The sequence below is a fragment of the Macaca nemestrina genome, chromosome 4, assembly GCF_043159975.1.
Source record: "Macaca nemestrina isolate mMacNem1 chromosome 4, mMacNem.hap1, whole genome shotgun sequence".
Classification (NCBI taxonomy): Eukaryota; Metazoa; Chordata; class Mammalia; order Primates; family Cercopithecidae; genus Macaca; species Macaca nemestrina.
The window spans coordinates 3,668,737-3,681,008 of NC_092128.1; the positions used below are offsets into that span (position 1 = coordinate 3,668,737).

Consider the following 12,272-nt stretch of genomic DNA (forward strand, 5'->3'; position numbering starts at 1 on the left):
GGTTACAAAATTCTATAGGTTTTGAGAAATCAAAACCATGATTTTACCCAAAAAATCATGTTTATTTTTAGCATGCCACTCTGCAGAATACTATAATCTCCAGGAATCCATATATGGAGTTATAATGAAATGCATGTTTCTATATAATGCCTTTTAGAACTAAAAACAACCTGACAAATCATTTAATTCATGCACTAAAGACACTGTTATTTTAAGTTATCCTCCAAAAAGTCCTATAACCTCATTTTACCAATAAAGAAAATAAGGACAAGACATGAAATAACCTGCCTAAAGTCACACAGCAGTGACAGATGCAGGACAAGAACAGCCCTTGAAAAGCCATCTTTCACAGACTCCTATACGATGGTTATACAAAAATAACATACAGCTTCTTTCAACATTTTAAAACCACTATCATCTATCAAATACAATTTTTGTATCTTCAGTGTTCCAACTACCCTCCAGAGGCAGGGAGAAAACAATGCTGTCTAGTCAATAATATTTACAATAACCCCATTTGAAATTTGATTCCAGATAACCAAAAACACACAAGCACCTCTTTGAAGACAGGCACTCATCTATATCATCACCTTAAGTAACTAAAAATGGAATGTGATGCCAGTTTCCCAGGGCAAACTGACAAAATCATAAAAACAGGTGTTAGTAATTACACAAGCAAAGATCTAGAAAGTATGCCTTTTGCTGACAAGCACACAGAAATAAATCAACCTTTAATAACTACTTAATTTTTCTAAACAAAAACATTTTTAAAAAGTAAGTTTATCAACTATAAGATAAGCAGAGAAAATGAAGACCAGTACTTGTTTCATGACGAGTGAGAAACAGGATGGGAGACAGTGGGACTCAGTACAGAACAACTGCAAGTATAAACAGCAGCCCCAGCAAGCCACAGCATCTGCTCAGCACACTTCTGTGCCAGGCACCACTTGACAAGTTCCACATACACGAGCTTTTCATTGACATAATAACCCTCTCAGGTAGACACTTACACTGTTGCCATTTTTTAAATGTGAAAACAGAAACACTAAGATGCTAATTTGCCCAAGGTCACCCAGCTAGGAAGTGGTGACACCAGTGAGAGAATCCAAGTCCTAACTACTATGCACACACCCCACAGAAACTACATGTACTTTTCTTCTTGTCATTGTAAAGCTGGACCCTCACAAAGGATGTATATATAAGGAATAATGTATTACATATGTAAAACTACATCCACTCTTGCCAAAAACAACAATGAACTAATGGAAATGACTGGTCTCCATCTGGCAGTTTCAAAGGGGCGAGCAGTCACTCTGGCTGGCAGTAGCAGTAAGTGTTCTAGGAAATCAAACAAACACTGGGCTGAAGAGGCTTCCTGTGTTCAATTCTAGAGGTCCCTAAAGATTCCACCAGTAATCACTACTTGAGTATGAACAACCTTTCCAGCAGACATTTCTTATTAAAGCTTATAGACAATGAGCTCTTTGAAAGCAAGTATATTTTTACTTAGAAACAGAAGTTATCCTCAAAGACGTTTTTCAGGAAACAAGTATTTGTTGTTAATCACTGGGCTACAGCCTTTCAAAACCAGAAGTGAACTTGACCACTGTACATGGGGCTGTAGTCTCTGGGTCCTCCCCACTCTAGTCTGCTCTCCGTCTTTCCTGCCTGCTCTGTGCCTGGATTGTGTCCTCCAGGAGCAGCTGGCACAGCCTGTCCTAACCTCTGGCTTCCAGATGGAATCGCCCATTGGGAGGCACCAACATAATGTCACCAAGTAGGAGGAGAAAGATGGGCCCCTCCCTTCTCACCTGAAGGGATAGAGACTATAGTATCCCTCCCCGAACAGCCTTCACTTCCCACAAGGCCGGGGTAGGAACTGGTACTCCCTGGATGGAAGTGAACTCATTAGTTCTTTAACCCTGCCCTGTAAATAGACCCTTCATTAAATTTCTTCAGTTAAAACTTTTTGGGCCAGGCGTGGTAGCTCACGCCCGTAATCTCGTATTCTCAACACTTTGGGAGGCTGAGGCGATTGGATCACCTGAGGCCAGGAGAGTTCAAGACCAGCCTGGCCAACACGGCGAAATCCCTTCTCTACTAAAAATATAAAAATTAGCCAGGCACAGTAGCACATGCCTGTAATCCCAGCTACTCGGGAGACTGAGGCACGAGAATCGCTTGAACCTGGGAGGTAGAGGTTGCAGTGAGCTGGTATCGCACCACTGCACTCCAGAGCAGACTCTGTCTCAAAAAAACAAACACAAACAAACAAAAACAACTTTTTGAGTGTGCCATCTCTTTCTTACCTGGGCACGAGACATTCTTTTTAAAAAAAAACAAAAAAACACAATTTCAGGTGTTGGTTCAGCAATGACATCATATTCTTCCAACCACCACCACCAGCACAGCACGGCAGAAAAACTTACCATAGTCATTCCTGACCCACTCTGCTCAACTTCGAAGTGTCTCTCTGTGTCATGCAGCACACAGGGAGGCTCTTATGCTTAAAACATCAAAAAAGAAATACATGTGGCAAAATCTTCATAGATGCAAACATGTCATTGAAGACAATAAAAAAAGGAAGAGTTTCGGCCGGGCGCGGTGGCTCCAGCCTGTAATCCCAGCACTTTGGGAGGCCGAGACGGGCGGATCACGAGGTCAGGAGATCGAGACCATCCTGGCTAACACGGTGAAACCCCGTCTCTACTAAAAAAATACAAGAAACTAGCCGGGCGAGGTGGCGGGCGCCTGTAGTCCCGGCTACTCGGGAGGCTGAGGCAGGAGAATGGCGTGAACCCGGGAGGCGGAGCTTGCAGTGAGCCGAGATCCGGCCACTGCACTCCAGCCTGGGCGACAGAGCGAGACTCCGTCTCAAAAAAAAAAAAAGGAAGAGTTGGTTCACAAACAACACTGAGACAACTACTATTCATAATAAGGTAAACAATAAAAACTAGAACTGTCTCACACCATGACCAAAACAAGTTTCATCATAGCAGAAAGCAAGACAGCTGCCAAAGACGTCTAAAGTCATGTCAAATGGACACAGGAGCCAACCTGAAGAAATTCCAATTCAGCAAATATCAGGCAATGTAACCACCAATAAAGATACTAAACTACAATGGATTCAACACAACCCAACATTTAAATCTATGATTTCAAAATGATTCAAAAACAAAACTCATCCCTGCAAGATGCTAGGGCTGACTTCTTAGTTTGAAACGTGGTAAACAACAGGAAAGACTCAATCACCCTGTCTTTTCTAAGTAATCTCTAGCTCAGAAGAACCAACTGGTTTACAGTACTATTAGGTACTATAATAGTGTACTAGTACCATAGGTAACAGGAAAAGGGGAGGTATCACCACGTGCCCCCAAGTAGCTTCCGATGAGGAACGAAGCAATACTTACTATACTGCCACACTCCGGCCCCTCCCCCAAGTTCAAACCTGAATCCCATCCACTTCGAGTTCTATTAACTCACATAAAACACCAGCAGTTAAAGGGCACGCTAAAAACACCTCAGGGAGTGCAATCAGCAAAAGGAAAATTCTAGAAGACACACTACCCTGTTTCTTCAACAAAAAATTGCATGGAACTAAAATAAGATGGGGGAGAACCTGTATATGAAACAACACTTGAAAGACAACCATCAATGACCATGTGGGCCCAATTCAACCACAAAAAAGCACACAGACACATATCTAAACTGGGAAAGTAACAGTATACTCATACATACATTTAAAATAAGTGTGTATACATATGTATGGAGATATACACATGTGCGTCTACATACATATACATAGACACACACACAAATATAAGAGAATCGGAAATTTACACACTAAGATATTTACATAACAAGGAATTTTTTAAGATACAATAACTATTGTGGCTGTATTTGTAAATCCTTTATTTTTTAGAAAAATATATTCCGGAAATTTTGAGGGAGTTGCAGAGTATGGTTAAGAGATTGGCTACATGCTGATAACTGGTGAAACTGGAGAATGGTGCACTGGGTTCATTGTACTAATCTGTTTTCACATATGCTTGAACTTGTTAGTAACTTAAAAATCAATCAATTTAATCAATTTCAGGTAGACTGTGTATCTATTTAAAAAAAAAATTAACTATCATAGACACATGCAGGAGATACCCAGAATACAAGTTAGGGAAGAATTTCTTAAGGACAAAAAGCACAAACCAATTTCCTGCGCCTCCTGAAGTGGGCACTCAGGAGACCGCACATCACCTACCCTTGACCACAAGGCACAGCCTACAGTCAGTCACGACGGAACACCAACAAACCCAAAATAAATGGCCTGTCAACGTCATAAAAGACAGGCTACAAAATTCTTCCACATTAAGAAACAATGAAAGAAAAACGCTATGTATGATCCTGCATTGAATCTTGAACCAGAACAAAAAATTCTTTTGGGGGGTATAAAGGAAATTATTGAGACAACTGAAAACATTCTGAATAACCACTGTAGAATAAAATATTAAAACTGGGTAGGGCACACTAGTTCACGCCAATTCCAGCACTCTGGGAGGCCAAGGTAGGAGTATTACTGACAAAAATCTGAATAACCACTGTAGAACAAAAAATAGAACTAGGCAGAGTGTGCTAGAACAAAAAAATAGAACTAGGCAGGTCATGCCTGTAACCCCAGCATTCTGGGAGGCCAAGGCAGGAGCATCACTTGAGCCCAGGAGTTCCTGCTTGCTATGATCACGCCACTACACTCCACCTGCGTGACAGAGAAACACCCTGTCCCCAAAATAACAACAACAACAAACCTCACATATATAGAACTGGATGTTTGATAAACTTCCTGACTTTAAAAATTATACCATATTTATATAAGTGAAAGTTCCTGTTTTGGGGAAAATACATGCTAAACAATACTGAAGCATTCGGAAGTGGCATGACGCCTGCAACCTACTGTCAAATAGTACAGGAAAGAAAATTTTACATATACAGTATATCCATGTATGTAAAGAATTAAAATAACAACATCAGTTGACAAAAAGCACCTCATGAGTGTAAGAGAAGGTTAAGTGGGAGTTTCTGTATTATTCTTACAACTTTCTTGGAAGTCTGAAAAGAGTTTCCAAATACATTTCTTTCATGTTTTAATAAAAAGAATAAAAAACTATAAGGAAAAATATTATACACTTGACTGTATTCTTTTCAAAAATCTAGTTAAAGACTATTTTTTAAGGAAACACATGCCACAGACTGGGAGGAGATATCTATAAACAATAAAAATAAATTTCCAGTAAGTATAATATAAACAGTCCCTAAAATCAATAAGCAAAAGACAAACAATCCAAAAGAAAAACAAACAGATATGAACACACCATTCAAAGAGGAACTCCAAATAATGAGTAAGCTACTAAAAGACCCACTTAATATTTTATTCAGCTCACCATCACAGTTTTTTAGTCAAAACTAGCTTTAGTACTTACTAGTAAGACCATTTCTTTTCTAGGAAACACTTCGTTTTTAAGCACTATTTGATTTTTAGAATGCATGCTGGCTGATTTTGTGCGTCAGCTTGACTGGGACAAGAGGTGTCCAGCTACCTAACAAAACGTTATTTCTGTGAAAGTCCATGAGGGTGCTTCCAGAGCTGATTAGTGATGAATCCATAGACTGAGTAAAGAAATCCATCCTCACCAATGTGGGCAGACATTACCCAAAAAGTTGGAGTTGGGCAAATTCACCCTTTTCTTGAGCCATCGTCTGCCCTCAGACATGGCTGCTCCTGGTTCTCAGGCCTCCAGGCTCAGACAGGGACTTCCATCACTGGCTCCCCTGGTTCACAGGCCGCTGGGCCCAGACTGGAAATACACCACTCTACAGACCGTGTAACTTCTCAGTCTCCATAATCACACGAGCCAGTCCTTCCTAATGAATCTTTCTGTATATATTCTTTTGGTTCTGCTGCTCTGGAGAATCCTAATACACTGCATGAGTCACTGAAGAGCAATCAGCTTTATGTGGACTGTAAGGGCCTCATAGTTCTCAAGGTAGATTATTCTATAAAACTTCTAGATGTGACACTGCCGTTTTCAAATTGACTGCAGCTTCAAAGTAATTGTTACATTTTCTCAACACAGTATTTAAGATGTTAAAAAAGTTATAAAGAATAACCAACATTTCTCAGCCCCACCACCCAGATTAAGCCCACACTGTGTTTCTCCCAGAACACACCTCTAACCTCTACTATAACTCCTTGCCAGAGGCAGCCACTCTATCAACTGCCATCTGCCATCACTGTGGATTTTTAACCTGTGCTTGTGTGGATTCCTAAACAGATCATTTTCACCCATTCCTAAACAGGCACCTTCATCTTCACTGGTAACCAGGAACATGAAAATTAAAATTAGTGAAATACCATCTACACATATTAGAATGGAAAAAACATTAAAGTGTAGCCAGATATTCAGTACAAAGTAGAGCTTAAGGAACTCTGGCACAAGGCCACTCCAGTAATGGCTCTGGGTGTCCACAGTCAGTATCATCACTGTACAAAAACAAAGAAAAAGGACAGAAGACCTATGATCTGTTGGCAGCCCTCCATACAACACAGGCCTGGAACAGGAGCCCACGTCAGCCTTCTGCATGGAGAAGCTTCACTTTAGCCCAGGAGGGACAGCCCCACTCAAGAGAGAGCACCAGGTAGTCAAGGTGCTGTGTTCAGTAAAGACCCCTCGGGAGCCAAGGGTTAGAATGACAGAGATCGGCACGGGCAGTCAGGTGAAGCACAGGGGGCACGTACCTGTCCCAGTCCTCATCAGCAGCTCTTCTTCTCCACGACCGTTCCGCGCCAGGCTTATCAAACTGGTCAAAGTCATCATCTATGAGAACAGTCCATTGAAGTCAGTTTTACTAAGTTAAAATAGATACAATGCAAATAATTCAAACACTAAAACAACTTTTTTAAAGATTCCTGACTTGACATTTCAAATTACAAAAGTTTCATATATAACTGTCATAAACACTTTAGCCATTTTCAATAATGAAACATCTTAAAAAACACAAAGCTATCCAAGAAAACCAATTCACTGAATATTGTTGGACATGAAAAATCACTAATAGGTTTTCAAAAAAAAACCCACAAATGTTATTAAAGTGTTTTTTTTTTTAATAAAATGGGTTTTGAGTGTTTTTTTACTGTGTAAAAAAAATGTGATGTGCTAAAAAGTTGGAGACTTTTACAATACTTTTTGTAATTGTCACACTTTTCCAAATCATGGAAAGCTAAGATTCCACTTAAGCAAAACAGAGATTATGCAGGACGTGCTGAGCAACGAAAGTATAAGCACACACCTAATTCCAGGTTTTCTAGTAGCTACATTTATAAAAGGTAAAGAGAAATAGATGAAACTTTAACAGGCCATATTTTAACAATACATTTTATTTCACATAGTATATCCAAAATATTATCACAGTACGTATGGCCAGGTGTGGTGGCTCATGCCTGTAATCCCAGCACTTTGGGAGGCTGAGGCGGATGGATCACTTGAGGTCAGGAGTTTGAGACCAGCCTGTCCAACACAGCAAAACCCCATCTCTACTAAAAAAATACAAAAAAAAAAAAAAAAATTAGCCAGGCATGGAGGTGCACGTCTGTAGTCCCAGCTATTCCAGCTACTTGGGAGGCTGAGGCACGAGAATCACTTGAACCAGGAGGCAAAAGTTGCAGTGAGCCGAGATCGCACCACTGCACTCCAGCCTGGGTGACAGAGGGAGATTCTGTCTCCATAAAAAAAGTGTGTATATAAATATACATGTAAATATATATATATATATAAAAATACATAAATAAAATCATAGTGTGTAATCAATACAGAAAATATTAACAGCATATTTTACATTTTTTCCATACTAAATGCGCATTTTGCACACACAGCACATCTCACATCTCAGTGTGAACAAGCCACATTCCAAGTGCTTGGTGCCACGTGTGACAAGTGGCTACTGAAATGGACAGTGAAGAAAGAGCAATGAAGAGCAGAGCCCTTTAGAGGCCTGTTTCTTTTTCTGTAAAAATGAAGCTATTGTCTACTTCATAAATTTGCTGGAACATTAAATTTGACAATGTATTTTAAAATACAAGAACTGACAAATGGGTGGCACCTGACAAAGTTATTTTTATTCCTAGTAAACAAAGAATTGAAATTAAAGGTTTTCATCTCAGACATACACACAAGCAAAGAAACTGGAGAGACAGCAGCACATAGATCTGTCTTCCCAGAAAGAGTCTACCCTAGGGGTAGGTGGTTGGGGTAGGGAGGGCCAGATGATATAAAGCCTCAGAATTTTCCCAGCCTGGAGCTGGAAATCAACCAAGTTCTACCGAAGTAATATATCTACTCTTACCAAACACTACTGATATAGTTTGAATCTACGTCCCTGCCAAACCTCATGTTGAACTGTAATCCCCAGTGTTGGAGGTGGGGCCTGGTGGGAGGCATTTGGGTCCTGGGGGCAGATTCGGCATGGCTTGGTGCTGTCCTCACCATAGCCAGTGAGCTCTCTGGAGATGTGGTTGTTGTACAGTGTGGCACCCTCCCTACCTCCGCTCACTCTCTTGCTCCTTCTTTTGCCACGTAAGGTAAGTGCCTGCTCCTGCTTGGCCTTCCACCATGAGTAAAAGCTCCCTGAGGCCTCCCCACAAACTGAGCAGGCACTGACGCCACACCTGTACAGCCTACAGAACCATAAGCCAATTAAACTTCTCTTCTTTACGAATTACCCAGTCTCCAGTATTTCTTTATAGCCCTGTGAGAATGGCCTAATACAACTAACTACCAAACAGAACGAGGGCTTTAACAAAAAAAAAAAAAAAAAAAAAAGAAGCAGAAAGAAAAGAAAATCCAAGAATTAAAGACATTAAAGAATTAGTAGCCTCAAGAAGTTCCACTTCCAACATGACAGAACGAGGAACTCCATGGGTCCTCTCTCTGTGAGCCTGGTGAAAACCGTTTTATATAATAACCACTTAGAGTCTCTAAGAATAATTCTAAAGACATACAACAAATGAAAAGACACTTATTCCAGAAATCTACCAAAAATTTGCCAAGAATGGAAGCAAGAACTAATGGGTTTTAAACCAGGACCCGCCCCTCTTCATCCTCGAAACAGTAACGCTAAGATTCCACTCGAGACCAGTGCAACCAAGAACACAGGACACCCTCCCTCCCCACTCAGCTCCCAGCTGGAGGACAAGGACCTCCGCATTTCACATCCCACCCCCACCTACCCGTTGCTGAGGGCTGAGTTCTGGGTGAGTGTGAGCGAGAGGGATGGGCTCCTTTCTTCCACTCAGGTCCCATTCATGGGACAGACACTGCTGGGCCCAGAGAACCCCTGCCCTGGGTCAAGGACTGGGGGTCCCACACCAAGAAAGTCAAGTTGAGGAGACCTGGGGCTGCTGCCTTCCCCCAGTTCCCAGGCACTCAGCTCCTAAGGCAAGGGTATCACCCAAAGACTGCTACACCACTGTCCACAGCCACAGCACAAGTGCTGTGGCTCAGGGAGGTGGGGGGTGAGGAAGCAGACATTTAGAACCAGAGTGCTCCAAAACTCTCCAAAGAAACTGACTTCAAGTCAAACAGTGCTCCTAGCAACAGTGAGGGAGAGTTCTGGTGAGAGCTAATTGGGAAGAGAGTGGTAAAAGCAGCTGGAAATATGGCCAGAATGTAGATGAGCTGCTGTGCTGGAGAGAAATGGGGACACAGACAGGTGAGCAGGGCCTCTGCTTGGGTCAGAACAAATCTCAAACACTAACATGGACACTATCCATTCAAAGGAGCCTGAATGTGATGGGCTCAATTTATAAAGCAATTTATGCCCCAGAGCATTACAGAAAGTGTACTCAGAGAGAGACAATAAAAGCCATGACAACCATCCCAGGGTAACTGTGCATGCCCAAGGCTGTGGTCACTGCAGAGCAACATCAAAAGCTTCCAGGGAGGGGTGAACACTTCATTAAAATACCCCAGCCAATCAACAAAGGAATAAAGAAGCAAATAACAGTAATAAGCCCAGGTGTGGGAAAACAGGGAGACCAGCACCCAGAGTTGCTACGACGTATTATCTAAAATGCCCAGACTTCAACAAAAAATTACAAGATATGGAAGAAACAAGAAAGTATAACCTATAATCTAACGACAACAAAAAGCAGGCAACATAAACTCCATGTGAGAGGACCAGGCGTCAGATTTCACAGAAAAAGATCTGTAAGTAGCCATTATAAATATGTTCAAAGAATTAAATGAAACCACGATCAAAAAACCAAAAGAAAACATGATGACAGTGTCAGGTCAAATAAAGAATATGAATAAAGAGGCCAGGCGCAGTGGCTCACACCTGTAATCCCAGTACTTTGGGAGGCCAAGGCAGGTGGATCACTTGAGGTCAGGAGTTCAAGACCAGCCTGGCCAACATGACAAAACTTCATCTCTACTAAAAATACAAAAATTAGCCAGATGTACTGGCACACACCTGTAATCCCAGCTACTCGGGAGGCTGAGGCAAGAGAATTGCTTGAACCCAAGAGGCAGAGGTTGCAATGAGCTGAGACCACACCACTGCACTGCAGCCTGGGCCACAGAGCAAGACTCTGTCTTTAAAAAAAAAAAAAAAAAAAAAAAAAAAACCCCTTTGGGAGGCCAAGGCAGGGGGATCATGAGGTCAAGAGATCAAGACCATGCTGGCCAACACGATGAAACCTGTCTCTACTAAAAATACAAAAATTAGGTGGGTGTGGTGATGTGTGCCTGTAATCCCAGCTACTCGGGAGGCTGAGGCGGGAGAATGGCTTGAACCGGGGAGATGGAGATTGCAGTGAGCGGAGATTGCACCACTGCATTCCAGCTGGCGACAAAGTGAGACTCCGTTTCAAAAAAAAAAAAAAAAACATAGACACACACACACACACACACACACACACACACACACAGAGAGAGAGACAGGAAGAGACAGAAATTATTTTTAAAAACCAAATAGAAATTCTCAAATTGAAAAATAACTGAAATGAATTCATTAGAGGGGCTCAGTAGATGTGAACTGGCAGAAGAATTAGTAAACTTGAAAACAGATCAACAGAGATGACATAATCCAAAGAACAGAAATCAGAAAATGAAAACTGAACCCAGCCTCAAAGAAATGTGGGGCCATTAGGAGGCACAACAATATATGTGTAATGGGAGCACCAGAAGGAGAGGACAGACAGGAGTAGAAAAAATACTCAAAGAAATAATAGCTGACCACTTCCAAAATGTACTGGAAAATATCTACACATCCAGAAGGCTTGACAAACTCAAACGATAATAAACTCAGAGATTCACAAACACACGCAACATAGTCAAAATGTTTCAAAGCCAAAGACACAGGAAAAAAACCTTGAGAGCACCAAAACAAAAATGACTCATCACCTACAACGGAACTGCAATAGTTGTTTCTCCGTCAAAACGGAAGTAGCCAGAGGCTACTTAGCTAGATGACCTATTCAAAGTGCTCAAAGAAAGAGAACTAAATCCACCAACACGATCTTTCAAAAATTAAGGTGAAATAAAGACATTCACACATGAACAAAACAGGAAGAAATTTGTTTATAGCAGAATTGCTTCTAACTGTTGAATTGTGTCCCCCCGAAAAAATACACGCTTAAGTCTTACCACTCCTTCTGCCATCTGTGAATGTGATTTTATTTAGAAACAAGGCAAAGCATAATGACTCATGCCTGTAATCCCAAAACTTAGGGAGGCCAAGGTAGTCGCTTGAGGCCAGGAGTTCAAGACCAGCCTGGGCAATATATCCAGATCCTATCTCTACAAAAAAACTTTAAAAATTAGTTGGGTGTGGTGGTGTACACCTGCAGTCTCAGCCATTCAGGAGGTTGCAGTGGGAGGACTGCTTGAGCCCAGGAGGCAGAGGGTATAGTCAGCTATGACTGACTCACTATAGTCTAGCCTGGGCAAAAGAGCAAGCCCCTGTCTCTAAAACTTAAAAAGCTATTTACAGGCGTAATCAAGTTAGGATGAGATCACACTGGATATTAAAGAGGGCACTAAATTCAATGATGACTGATATCTACATAAGGAGACAGAGATTTGGGTACAAACAGACACACACAGAGGAGAAAGGTCATGTGAAACCAAAGACTTGAGTTATGCTGCCATAAGCCAAGGAATGCAGGAAGCCACCAAAAGCTGGAAGAGGCAAAGGATTCTCCCCTAGAGGCTTCACCGGGAGTG

The 12,272-nt window shown here is 41.5% G+C and overlaps 1 protein-coding gene across 7 annotated transcripts in view; it reads right to left on the bottom strand.

Moving 5' to 3' along the window:
- Positions 1-12,272, bottom strand: part of LOC105474964 (RNA binding motif protein 33) — a 133,904-nt gene that overhangs the window by 106,112 nt on the left and 15,520 nt on the right. For all 7 annotated transcript variants that reach the window (XM_011729912.3, XM_011729909.3, XM_011729908.3 and 4 more), the window contains exon 2: positions 6,788-6,866. In XM_011729912.3, coding sequence (XP_011728214.1) covers positions 6,788-6,866 — 79 coding nt within the window. The remainder of the gene's footprint in view (positions 1-6,787; positions 6,867-12,272) is intronic.